The sequence below is a fragment of the Polyodon spathula genome, chromosome 3 (assembly GCF_017654505.1).
Source record: "Polyodon spathula isolate WHYD16114869_AA chromosome 3, ASM1765450v1, whole genome shotgun sequence".
Lineage (NCBI taxonomy): Eukaryota > Metazoa > Chordata > Actinopteri > Acipenseriformes > Polyodontidae > Polyodon > Polyodon spathula.
Genome location: NC_054536.1, coordinates 19,770,388 through 19,784,786, shown reverse-complemented (window position 1 = coordinate 19,784,786; position 14,399 = coordinate 19,770,388). Strand labels below are relative to the sequence as shown.

At 38.1% G+C, this 14,399-nt stretch overlaps 1 protein-coding gene across 7 annotated transcripts in view; it reads left to right on the top strand.

The window, feature by feature from the left end:
- Positions 1-14,399, top strand: part of LOC121312824 (SWI/SNF-related matrix-associated actin-dependent regulator of chromatin subfamily D member 3-like) — a 67,631-nt gene that overhangs the window by 24,032 nt on the left and 29,200 nt on the right. The window contains exon 1 of one of the 7 annotated variants that reach the window (XM_041244624.1): positions 12,265-12,488. The exons of 4 other annotated variants lie outside the window; for them this stretch is intronic. In XM_041244624.1, coding sequence (XP_041100558.1) covers positions 12,411-12,488 — 78 coding nt within the window. In that variant the 5' untranslated portion in view covers positions 12,265-12,410. Of the gene's footprint in view, positions 1-12,264; positions 12,489-14,399 lie in introns of those variants that run through there. 2 more of the 7 variants (XM_041244626.1, XM_041244625.1) reach the window with 2 other exon arrangements.

Genomic DNA, 14,399 nt, shown 5'->3' with positions numbered 1-14,399 from the left:
AATGAGATGACTTCATTTTCCCATTTAACACTTCACGTCATTTACACACTAAGAATATGCATTGTAGAGCTTCACAGTAAACCACGCTGAGGACAAAGAAACATTAGAACTGAGGTGTTCTCAGTCTTGCAGGGGATCATCTCATTTGGACCTCATTGCTGCCCTCTAGAGGAAAAAGGGATGCAAAACTCATTTGTTCACCCATGCCTAATGCAGGATAAATCTGGTGTAAATTAATTAGTAGTGCTGATAAATACACTGTAAGCTGAAGGGTTGAAAATGCAATAAGAAATGTTAATATAAGTGTGGCTAAATGGATCAGCTGCATAAAAATATTATTTATGTGTAGCAGCAGCAAAAACACAGTGGTGTAATTTTACAATATATTATACTTCAGGGTTCAGTACTAAATACCTGTTGTGTATAGAAAGCTGTTTGTAGGACCAGACCATCCCAGGCCTGGTTTACACTGTGCTGCACTTTCTTTAGCGTTTGTGTTTCTGATGAGTCAGATTGAACCCTGTAGTGAATAACTGCTGTTTTGTTTTGAGTGAGACTGGCAGGTATGGCTTATAACTTCATGAGAAATTAATTGCATTTGCCTGGTACAGTACATGTTGTTACAACCTTCCCCCTACCCAGTTGCAGCACTGTTTGAGTTCAAACTAGGGAGCAAGTCGCTTATGATCGATTTGTTTTCAGCTTTCAGCTGTTTTTGACGGTCAGTCATTTTTTTGGACAATTTGAAATGAAAGTTTTAAACAGAAAAACAAACAAACTGCATTTGTGCAGCCAAGGGATATACCATTATTAGATATACTGTTTGTTTTTTAACTGTGACAAATAAGCTCAATACAGTGGTAATGCATTGATGTACCAATGTGTTATACAATAAGACAAAATGTAGAAAGAAAGAAAGAAAGAAAGTATTAAGAGGCATTGAACTTTTTTATTTATTATTTTGCTGGTACCCCCCCTTGTCTCCGTGGTCAGTTGTAATCACGTCTGAGTAGAGCTTGAATTCAGTCAATGTGCAGGTAGAATGTGGCAGCAAATTACAGAAAATCGGTGTGCCTTCTGTGGCCCTGTAAGAAACCTACAATCACTGTATAATACAAATGTTTTTGTCTCAAAGTGCGGGACATTGTGTGCCCATAGTCATCAGTTGACAGCTTGTATTTAATGTCCTTAGCACCCTCTTGTGGTCCATTTGGATGACTGAAACTGGTGATATTTCAAAACCTGTAGAGCAGGGGTCTCCAATCCTGGTCCTGACGGGCTGGTGTCCCGCCTGGGTTTTTTTCCAACTGTACCCTGAATTAATTATTTGGGTGAATTAAGCTTCTAATAAGCTCTTAATTGGTCCAGTGAATTAATTTAGGGTACAGTTGGAACAAAAACCATGAGGGACAGTGGACAGAGTTTAAAAGGATTCAGAGTAAGGGTAATTTGGGTAAGAGAGGAAAGTGATTGGTGAGTAGGAGGACTGCAATGACAAGGATTTAAGGCGTATGGAAATTAAACAGGGCAACTAAAATATAGATATGTACTTATATATTACCTCTAAAGGCCAGCCATCCCCATACTTGTATTTTAAGTTGGATCTGTAATTAAAGCTTGTGTGCTGCGGACTTTTACATGGATTAAGCCGCAGGTGGAAACGTTTTTTTTATTTTGCATTTGTATTACCTTAAGGATCATCTCAACCAATCAGACCCCAAATAGATCTATCACTATCCCACAATATATATGTACTCTAAAAGCTATCAGAACTTAAGAAACTTGAAATCTGCTTTGAACAACAACATATTACAGTGCTCCCCCTTTATAAGGCTGCCCTTTATACTGAGGAACAGGTTATAAGGTGGTACAATCATGGCTCCCATTTGTCCCATAATGAAACTAACACTAGTATTCTCGTTATAAGGTGGACCACAAATAGCACGGTCTCTTAACTATGGTTCCTGACTACAGCGTTATAAACGGGGAGCACTGTAATATGAATATCAAATATGGTATTTCTATAGTTGTCAGTACATTCCTATAATAAAAGCCTAATTTCCATCTAAATGACCATTCATGCCCCCAAAAGACATTAATCAACCGACAATGTTCAGTAACGTCAGTTTGAAAACAAAGGGTTTTGTTCCAAAAGTAACCTCAATGCACAATCAGTTCCTAAAACCAAGTGGCTTCCATTCACTTCCTCCACAATCACATTTTCAGTAAGTGTATTATTTAGTACATTAGATCTAATCTGAACCTTGTTTGTCTTAAGTGACCAATAATACAAACCATGCGCTGTCATAGTAAAATACAGTCAATTCTCATTCAGACGAGCTCGGATTAAACACATTCCTGATACTACAAACAGTCACTTATTGTAAATTACTTCTTTCAATAGAAAATTACTTTACAAATTTCCTGTTTGTGTGAATTATTTTGGAGAAACGATTTAAATAACACAAACTGCCTTAGTTCAAACAGCTGATTGTAAAGGCTATTGGGAAATGCATTAACTTTGTGCCTCTGGTCTGTATTTTAGTGCTGTTTTGGGAATACTGATCCTGTGATTTATTTCAAGTTGCTGTAGTGCTCATGCATCAATTCCATTTTCATGAAGCATAAAAATAAAACATGCATTATCCTTGCAGACAAAAGCGGAGGCGTTGAAAGCAGTGGATAATGCACCTCTGTAGAAAAAAAAAAGGTGTTGCTGCAAATTTCAATTTTCCCACGAACACTTTCTCAACTATTCTGAAAAACTGGGATACAATAATACAGGCTTATGAACAGTAAAACTGTGGATGCAAATCATCAGCATTTCCAATTCGCTCAATATCTTGCTTTTGTTTCAGTCTCCAATCCGTGCTGCACATAACACCGGTACAGCCCTTGTCAGAGTTGGAAATGATCTGCTGATAAACTCTGGCTTGGGCTTTTGTTTCTATTGGGGAGGCAAAATCTGAAAGGTCTAAAGTTGTTTGCGGTGTTCCACAGGGCTCTATTGTAGGTCCTTTGTTGTTTTCATTATATATGCTACTGTTAGGTGATATTATCTGCAAATACGGAGGGATCTTCCATTGCTATGTGGATGATACCCAGCTATGTCTGTCCCTAAAGCCAGGAAATACTTCTGCTGGGGATTTACTTGCTGCTTGTCGTGTAGACATCAAGTGTTGGATGTCTCAGAATGATTTAATGCTAAATTCAGATAAAACAGTGGTTATGCTAGTGAGCTCTCAGAACCAACACAAATGTGGGATTACATGGTCTTAACCCTAGTAATCTCTCATTAAATCTTAAATTTGAAATTACAAATTTTGGGGTCATCTTTGATCCTGATCTCAGGGTTCTCCCCAGGCCTTTTTATCTGGGTGGGCAGGGTTGTAAATGGATCCAGAATTTACGGACACTTTAAGCCAGGTCAGGTTTTTTAACTCGCCACTAAACTACTAATGAATTGATGTTAAATCAACAAATAAAGTGGGTGTGAATTGTGTGAGTGGCTTCAGTGAATGTGTTCAATTGTTTAATTGCAGTGACAGTTCTATCCAGAGAGCATCATAACATGTATTAAAATCATATTGTTTGAAATGTTTATGGTAAACAATATGTATCAAAATAATGCAATTCCGTCGTTATGTAAAGTTATGCACTCGCCCGCACTCTTTCTCGTTTAACCTTGGGGTTACGTTTCTATTAATGTAATACTTATTTCTGCTTCGCACAGTCCCGCCCCAATCAGACAAATACAGCCAATCAGCAAGCTGTATAGTTCTGATTGGTGGAAACGATCCTCACAGGAATTAATTCCTGCCCCGACAGCTGTGTGCTTTTAGTAATAGTTAGCAAAGCAATTCCATTCCTTTAGCAACAGCTCATGCAGTATACACTCACGTCACATGCTCAATAAAATCATTTGTTGATAGAGAGGTGAGTTAAAAAGACCTCACCTGGCTGAAAAAACCCGATCTGCCTGTCTTGCAGATGCCACTGTGCCTTTAACAGTAAGGATTGATTGCGCTTCTAGCAGACTAGATCACTTACACGTTGCTGGGTGAAAAAAAAAATCTTGGAACCACATGACAGCTGTGTTACGCCTTGTCACAACATTTAACCAGTCAGAGAGTTGAAGGGGCGGGTTTGCTGTGTTAAATACTTCAAGAGGCTAACGTGTTAAAAATGACTGCTAAAAAAATAACCAATTATTTTCAAAGCAAAAATAGTGACAGTGAATGCAGGGTTTTCAAAATAAGCCGGTGCACCGCCTAATACTAGATTTGCGCCGGTTACTTTGTTAAAAAAATATTAAGATTATTTTCGGGTATTATCATTCAGTCCATATTCCTTTTGTGGTGATATCGTAACAATATGTACCCAGGTGCTTGTGAGAGATATTGGGGGTTCATATATAGAGGCTGTACACCTTTAAGAAGAAAGGCATGATGGGATATCAGCTGAACACTTGTCTGCTGACATACAAATGCTTAAGTGCAGAGGTGCTGGATTGGTGACCAAACATGTGTGAGTACTGTTGTGTAAATAAATGGTTAAAATGAACAGTTGCATTAAAAAAATGTAGAACAGCAAAAAACTAAAATAGGTGTGCATTAACAAAATGCCCTAAAACTTAACATAAAGAAAACAATTTAAAGGAAGCAGCGTTCAGAATACTGCTCTAGAATTCTGACTAAAACCAGGAAAAGTGAGCATATTACCCCTGTCTTAGGCTCCTTACACTGGCTCCCTGTGCAATATAGAATAGATTTTAAGATTTTGCTGTTAACCTATAAAGTCCTAAATGGATTAGCACCAAGTTGTTTGCAGGAGTTACTGACCCCAAATAATCCAAATCGCACTCTGAGATCACAGGAGCTGCTGGTTATTCCCAGGGTTAACAAAATTAACACGGGAGGAGGGGCTTTTTCATGCAGAACCCCTTCTTTCATCAGGGAAGCTGGGACTGTTAAAGTTTTTAAGTCAAGACTGAAAACATACATATATAAAACGGCTTTCTTATCTTAGTGGGTTTTAATGTAACTTTTACATTTCTGCTTTTTAACATAATTTTTTTATATACTGTTATTTAAAAATACTATTTAATATATTTTGTGTGTTTGACATGCCTGGGGACCTTTATACAAATGGTTTTTGCAATGTACTATACATTGCTTTGCGGTACTTTTGCATGCAAAGGGCTATATCAGTGCAATAAATAAATACATTTTGTGTTTTAAAAATGTCCGTGATCAGAATGGGACATGCATATTTCAAGTTGCAATATATACTTTTTAAACATTTACTTACAACTTTATTTTCAAAAAATACACAGTACTTTTACATTTATAATACTTTTCATTGTACTGTAATTTAAACTTGATTTCAGTGTTACTGTAAGTTCAATTAGAAGTCACAGTATGGATTTGGCTTAGACTCCTGATAATAAGTGATAAGACTTTTTTTTTTTTTGTCAGTCTCTTGAAATTCATATTAACGAGAGTTGACTGTATGTGGTAGTCCCTGGTATCGACCTGATTCAGTCATCTGAAATGTCTTTGTATCAGGTACTATGAATAAGGCTGCATTTCTTTTACAGATTTCACGATTTCTGGGAAATTAACCCATTGTTGTGTAATAGGTAGTTCCCCGTGAAAATTCCCATTTTTGAAAGAATAGTGTAAATAAACATATTTTTTATCACTTAAAATAAATACAGCAAGCGTTTGCCTTATTGACGCACTACCTGTTGTACTGTATTGAGGAACTGGCCAGCTGCTTTAGTTTGCCTCTGGTAAACGATTGAACATGCTGCATAGAGCTGTACAATTTCTTTAATGAGAAAGACACCAGCTGCATCAAATATCTGAAATATTTCTGCTAAAGGCCGCTCTGTCCAGTAGAAGAAGGGGGCATTTCACATATCTGTTGTAATTTGTATATGTATTTGTTTTTATTTAGTTTGATAATTCGCTGATGGTAAAACTAGAATGTCTTTAAAAGGTGGATATAAAAAAACTAAATATTCTACCATTTGCCCGGACATGTTTCACAAGCATCTGTCTTGAAGTGGTTTTCTTTCACTGATCGGCCGCCTACAATAGTATTATGTTAATGCTTTCTATTACTTGTAATTGTTTTTCAATACAACGTCATATCACTAGCAAACAGGTGAGATTAATCCATCAATAGATCGGATGATTAATCAGTCAATAGGAAATGTCAGGATTAAAGTAATATATTTATTAGAGTGATGAGGTTAATGATGTCCAGGGCCATGCGGTCTACTGGGATAAATGCATGTGTTGGAATCCTTGTATACATTATACAAATTCTAAAATGACATGGACAAACCAAGCACTCTGATTGACTCAAAGCCCGCATGAAAGGCCCACCACGACTGTTCCTCATCTATATTGTTTAGCTAACATATAAGCACAATACATGTCTGCAAGCAGTACAGCCATTTGTGTGATACACATTTTCTTGGGTATAGAACACAATAGCCATACACCCTGTCAAAGGTCATAGCTTACTTATGTATAAAGCAGACCAGTCATTGTATTGTCTAGAATCTTTCAATTAAACTCAATAACAATGCTTGGACCTCACAAGCTGGCACTCTGTATGCATATCAGTTTTAAAGCAAACTGCAAGCTCTTAAAGAAAAAGAAAACACAGGCATGCAACACAATTGCATAAACACTAAACATGAACCCAGACTCTTTGTTTGTAAGACATGTTCGGCAGAAAACCTGCCCTCTTTCTTTGACTCTATAAACTGCCATGTCTTTGAATAAACAAATTGCCGCCACTGTTTATTTGTCTAAACCAAGATCTTAACATATTTCGAAACAAACAATGTGTTCGAGCACATTTAGGTTTCACACTGCATGTTTATTTCATAAATCCACATAAAGTATGCTTGGGTTTATAATCCGTTTCAGTATTACAGTATCTCCCACCTACACAGAAAATAACAACACACCACCAATTAAAGTATGTGAGTGAGGGAAGTAGTGCTGTATTATTGTACACAGTTAGAGGAGGAGGCATTGCAGTGAAGGAGTTAAGTTTCCAGCTCCTCCTCCTTAACCCCCTCCCCACCTAAGAAAAGCCCTACGGTTAGGCCAATTGCTGACCTTCACAAGGAAGCAGAATTCACTTTTTTTTTTTTTGCATGCATGCATGCATGCATGTTCTTCTCTGCACAGAGATCAGGGGCTGAACAGTATCTGTGGCCCCATGGACTTCCGTGCAGGCTAACACTGGGCTCAAGCTGTGTCCCGCTGAGAAGGAATGCACACACAAGGTCCAGGCTCCTCTCCCCCACACAGGCCTAGGAACTGCCAACTTGCTGATTGCAGCTGCCTTTGACCGCTAGTCTCTTTGATTCTCTTTATTTCTACTGAGTGGGACATTTGGTGTTTGAGAAGGGGGGGGGGGGGGGGGGGGTATCTAAGGGGGGTTCTGTCATTCAATATAATGCAATTACTTAAAGTAGTCTTGCATCCTTTTACAGAATTTTACTGCAGTCCACTAGATGGTTACTAATATAAACACATAACATATGTCTATAACAGACAACTAGACCTGAAGAACCGTTCCTGAATTCGTAGTCAAAGTGTCTTAACACAAACACCTGATTGTAATAAGAACAACCCAGAATGACTGCAAACATCATAGCAAGATAAGGGACAGTAACATGAGGCAAGGTACAGCAACATGAGGTAAGGGGCAGTAACATGAGGTAAGGGACAGTAACATGAGGTTAGGGACAGCAACATGAGGTAAGGGACAGTAACATTAGGTAAGGGACAGTAACATGAGGTAATGGACAGCAGCATGAGGTAAGGGACAGCAACATGAGGTAATGGACAGTAACATTAGGTTAGGGACAGTAACATGAGGTAATGGACAGCAGCATGAGGTAAGGGACAGTAACATGAGGTAATGGACAGCAGCATGAGGTAAGGGACAGCAACATGAGGTAATGGACAGTAACATGGAATTTGTTATGCTTTACAAAGTAAAAAACATGCAAAACACAAGCAGCAGCAAAAAAAATGCCTTTCTTTGTTTAAAGTCAGTGCTTTTACCAAATATGGCGGCTTTGGGGGTTAAAAGTGCAGCGTAGCTGGGGAAGTATGTAAAAGCTTTCATTCAAGAAAACCTTGGGATGTTTGTTTTCTTGACAACTACCCCTATCCCTTGATCTTGTGCCTCCCAAAGGGCCAGATTCACTGAGCAAGTACAACAGTGCAAAGTTTGCAAAGCTTGTTTTGGAAGTGTTACACACTTTATAAGATATTACCAAGTGGCGCATCATAAGATTATCACTTACTAGAGGGGAGTTCGATTTTCTGTGACGATTTCACGGCTGGTTTCACAGACCCCGGTTAATCTTGGACCCTACCTTACCTGGGTCACATTAGGTACATTAGGTAGGCCCGTAATTACTAGAAATGGAACACAATTTATTTTGATCCCTGGGTCAAGTTCCATTCCTATATTCAGGCCACTTCTGTGAAACTGAAGTACCCAAGGAGGTTAAAGGATTCAGAATTTAAAGGGAGTTGTCTTGTGTGGAATTTGCCTGGGAAAACACATCATTTATTTTTGGTTTTCAAATAAAGGCCCTTTTATTTTAAGTTCTCATGGCAACACAGCGACAGCAGGCATGCTAACTAACCGCTCCTTTTAGCCTCTGAATAACATTTTTTCTAGGAGGAAAGTGTAGTTTAAGAGCTTCATCTGTTTAATAAGTGGTCCTTTTGTTAGAGTCCTAGCTCCTCTTAAAACTCCATGAAATAACAGCTAGAGGAATCCCAGATCACTGCACAATCATCCAAAATATTTGTTCATCATTTGTTTTGTGTTTTTTTTTTTTTTTTTTTTTTTTAACATTTTCTCCTCTGAGGCAGCGTAGAGATGAAATGTGTTTCTACGTGGTGCGTGTGAGAGGGATAACTTCAGCTTCTCCGTTAACTGGGAAATACCTGCCAGAGACGGTTTCAAAAGCTAGTTGACGGGCAGAGACTGAAGCCGTCTGTCAATTTGACTGTCAGTAAAAGGGCAGCTAGAATGTGACCGTGACTAACAAGAGTGAGAGTGTGCCTCTAATGCGCCTCTAGACTACGCCCTTTGAAAGGAACAGCCAATCGAATGAGACATGCTTTTTAACAAGCAAGTCACAGATAGGCCTATTCAATCCTTTCTTTCCTCCTGGTGGGGAGGATTTGTTTAGTTCATTTTAATCCATGATTCTGATTGACTGTGCCTTGTGATGTTCATTGAAATGAAAGCATAAAGTAACATTTTATTTGTGTATTGTTTTTTACGTGTTCTCTTTAGTCTAGATATGTCAGTCTGGTCCTATGTAAGTTTGCACATCCTTCTATCTTTTCAGGACAAAATGCTTTAATTCACGCTGCTATTGTACCTTCAGTTTTCAGTTATGCTAACAATTATGGTATAAAATATCTGAATTTGAAATTATAAAGCAATATATGAATGTTAAAAAACTCAGAAAAATGTTTTGAATACTTTTGAAAACAAATTGTTCTAAACTATAGTCTTTCATTTTCTGCTAAGTGAAAGGAATCTGTTTATTTATTTATTTATTTATTTTTATTTTTTCACCTAATCTAATTTATTCTCCATCTACATGTATGAGAATCGGTTTAAGAATGGACATGTGACTACCCTCTAGGGGCTTGAAGGGTGTACTACAGATTACTGATCCCCCTCCTCTCTCTGGACAGTCATGTTGGTCTCCTTACTGAACCTCTAAATCCTCCGGCACCCCATGCAAATCCGCCATCTTTATCAAGTTATTTATGTTTGACACAGGACCCAAATACATGCAGCAAAACCATAAAGAAATATTTTAACATAAGACAGCTAGAGTTTTTATTAAAAAATAATTACATTTACGTGATCGTATTGTATAAAACATGGTTTGGTTGATAAACAAACAAATAATTTAGTGAAGTAATCATGAAATAATAATTCAGTTTGTCAGTGTGAACTGATGACCTCTAGATGGCTAGTGTGGACACAGGAGAAAGCTGTGAATGAAGGGACATTCTGTGTCTCAGTGTTTTTTGACAGGGACGGTTGTTTACCAGGAAATGGTATGAGACCCAACAAAACTCACTTTGCAACAGGTTTTCAACAGCTGCTGAATGGAAATGACTTGTATTCACAAGGGTGCTTTTTAAGGTCTGTTTTTGGAAGAGAGTTTATAAACATTCTCTTAGGTTAAACCTTAAATTTGATGAATACTAATAAAGTAATAAACCCTCTCTAAAACAGTTGAAAAAGGTTTCTAAAGCCGCAAACTTAATTTCATTTAACAAAACAGACTTTAAAAAAAAAAGGAAACATACCTTAACAACCCATTTCTTAAAGCAGCCCCTAAATTAGTGGGAATAGGGCCCATGATCTCCAACCCACCTTGACTAGCATAACTGTCGGCCTCCTTGACTGGTAGTCTGTTGCTGAAGCAGTGAACCACACAGCCCACACCCCCCTGCTGCAGTACTCTTAATTGTAATATTGGAGCAGAGCTCTTTACATGTTCCATTGTACCAACAACAATTATAAAATAAAGATATCAGTTTGGGTAATGCTCACAGGCTTCCAGACTTCGTGTCTTAATCCAGAGGGGAAGGGTGCAGGAACTAGCTTTTTCTGAATTACAGTTGGAAACGTTCCATTTATAATTATCCCATGACAGAACATTTAAAACTTTCCCTTGGCGCAGACACAACACTGACCATTCTCCACATGCAGTAGTAAACTGAAATTGTACTTGATGGTTTGGACTGTAGTGCTTGCGGTTAGACTGAAGAACACTGTTAGAAATATTCACATTTGGTTATTTTGGGCCAGCTTATCAAAGCAATTTACTTCAAATTGTCAGCAGCACAAAAGAAAAAAACACACCCCATATAGTTACCATACCAGAAATAATCGACTCAGACATTTCATTCCGGAGCTTGTAAGTAGTCTGATGGTTTTTTTAAAAAAAAAATTATTTGCTTTACATATCAAGTCAACACACTGAACAACTCAGTACCAGCAATGATAGCGCAAGGAGCACATACAACACCGTGTATGAAAACTTTGGTAGGATCTACAATATCTGAACTAATCTCTGTTCAATAATAAACTAACGTTGCTGACCAAGGAGGACAAATGGTTAGGGCGGATATGTTTTGCATCCCCCTGTAGAATTAAATAATTTAACTTCATAAAGTTGAGTGAAACTTGCTGAATAAAGTTACGTCAGCATATTGAATTGCACACAGTGTTGTAGTTTTACAGGTGATGCAAATGTTTTGTCCACATCTGTGTGCACTGTACTGTATACAGTATTCTAGTTAAGCATATGTTCTAAATGATTGCAATTTTTGAACGTCCATATAATTTACAGCAATACCTGTACGATGTGTTGGATTGCTGTACTGATTCCTAGTGTCTTTATTCTTTCTCGTCAGGAGTAACATTTGCACCATGATAAACGACAGTAGATGCACCTACTGTTCTCACTCTAGCTTCCCCCTAAGTTACAGACAACAGCACTCAGGTTGCTAGGATACAGTGTGCCTAGCGTCATCAGGGGGTGAATGAACCCAATGGTGTATTGGTTTTAGGCATGTTGCAATTCTGCATTAAACGTTACTTCTAAATTTCCATAAGATGCCTTCTGCAACAGTACTGGTATCCAGTAAATTAAATACCAAGACTGCTGTGGTTGTGAGCTGAGGTCAGAACCAGTGCTTGGTTGTCCTGCTCTTGATTACTGCAGCCAAAACTAGTTCTATGTTCTGTTTTCCTCAGTTAAGTCACAGATCTGGCTGTATTTACCTAATAGTTTTCAGAATATATTCTGATTAATCAGTCCTAGTGCCCCTTTAAGAAAACATTGCTTCTTTTTGAGAATGAACTATATACAGTATGGCTCTCACATTTATCTTCAGCCGGGGAGAATTGATAACTTTAAAGCAAACTTTTCTTCCAGCCAGTGCATAAACACCAGAACCACCAGCAGCCAGTCAGACAGCTTGGGCTTATCAACCAATGGAATGCAACAGCTGCGTGGGGGGCCATGAGGGTGGGCCGGTCGGAAAACCCCTTGTAGCCCCCCACCCTCCCACCACAGTTTCTGAAAGACAGCTAGTCTAGAAAGTGTGAGAGCCAGAGAGGGACTGCTTGGGAAACGGACTGCTTAGGAAACAGAGAGAGAGAGAGAGAGAGAGAGAGAGAGAGAGAGAGAGAGAGAGAGAGAGAGAGAGAGAGAGAGAGAGTCCACTGAAAGAATCAAACAGAGGAATAGAAAGGAGAGTAGGGGGAAAGGGGGGAAGAAGAAGAAGAAAGGAAAGGAAGAGAATAAGGACGTATTAATGGCTACAGAGGAGACTGCAGGAGGAGCCCGAAAAGCTACCAAAAGCAAACTCTTTGAGTTCCTAGTCCATGGTGTGGTGAGTGGTGCTCTCTGATACAGCAGCTGCTAGAGGAGAGGGAGAGTTTTTTTTTTTAAAGTGAACTCTGAGAGGTTGAAAGCATGAGGGGTCACTGGGAAGGCAGTCTGAAGGTTATTTCTTGTACCGTTTCTTTTTATAGAGGAGGGAGGGAGCTGTGGAGGTGGGCTTAGTAGTCACAAAAAAAGATTTTCTACTGCAGCTTTCATTCAGAAGAGCCATGTGGGCTGCTTAGTTTGAAATGCCACAAACTTTGCTTTGGAATTGTGTTTGGATTGCAAGGCCTGTTCTTATTGTGTTGAAAAATAATATTTTAGTTTGTGACCCTTTTAAAAGTATTTTTCATAATGAATTTTTGCTCAGCTTATTATTTAAACTAATTGTGGAATTAGGCACTGATGTTGACTTCAGATAAACAGCATAAATAATTAAGTAACAGCATTACATTTAAATAACTTTTTTTTTTTAATTAGTCACCCTACTTTTCTGGTAGGTAAAGTCTAGTTGTTTCTTTTTTAGTCAGGGTAAATGAGCTCCTCTTGCATTGTATGGGAAGTTCCCAGGACTAACACACAGCTGCTACTGGTTGGAGTGTCCCAGGAACATACTATATAAGTGCTACTGAACACCTCTCCACTGTATAGAATATCCCCCAGTGATCAGTGATCCGAGCAGGGGGTGGCTCTGAAGGCACTGCGGCACCCCGTGCTTCAGGGCCAGGTACCCTGGAGGGTCTATATGCAATGCTGGGTGTCAGTGCATGCTGCCGATGAGTGTCTTGTTTATTTTATAATTAATAAATATTTTATAATATTAAATTGTTCGAAAAAAACATCGTCAAGGGTAGGTTGTACAGGTATGGCCAACATTTTTGCAACACCAAGAATTTTATTATTGATTATTTAAAAATAACTGCATTAATATAATTTAGATCTTTTATTTAACATCATGTAATCAAAGAAACTACAAAATGATATGGCAAAAGTCTATTGGAAGCTATAATGGTAGTACAGTATTTCAGTTTTTCAATTTGTCATTTTTTTTTGTTAAATAAACGGAAAACTACAAAGCATATATAATTCCATATGTTAACGTAACATTATTTAGCTGGTTTCATTCGATTATGAAGGAAAGTTAGTTAATTCTGCAGGGTGATACAAAATCTTTGGCCATAGTTGTAATCCCAGAATGGCAATTAAACAACGACAGTGTTCCTACTTTAATTTGATGTGGTACCAAATTTACAGATATTCTCTGCAATATACAGATATTTGAAGCCTTGTCCATTCTGCCACAATGATGTATTAAGTTTTGTTTTCTATTGCACTTTTTTAAATATAGTTTTAGACGCAACTTCATTGGCCACTATGGGCCCCTTTGCATTCCATTACACTGTCTCTGTGTTGTGGAATGGTCTTGTTCAGAGTATCCAGGACATGATATAGTGCAACAGATAAATAATCCAGATGCTGCTCAGCTAAATGTAGACATAAATGTACTAAATGTATATATTTTTAATCAGTTGTCAGTGAAACTGTTTTTGATCCCAGAATAATGAACAAAGTCTTTTGTTTTTTATTTGGTTGTTTTTTGGGATTTGTGTATTTCATGGTTTGTTTTTTATAATCTTTAAAATAGTGACATGGTATAACTGGTATCAAGGAACATGTGCTTGTGTGTGGGTCTTATGAGGGGGTGCAACAGGATATTGGTGGTAAACCCTACTCTATCACCACTTACAGATGTTAATGATCCTAAAGCATGTGTTGAAGTCAAGAAGTTCCTTATATCAAGGTTCTGAAAATCATGTATCATCTAACAGTGCTAGCAGCTTGCTTTGTGTTCTGTCCTATACATGTATACTACATCAGTGTTTTTGATGAGGGGGTTGTTACTGTAAGTGGTAATTCC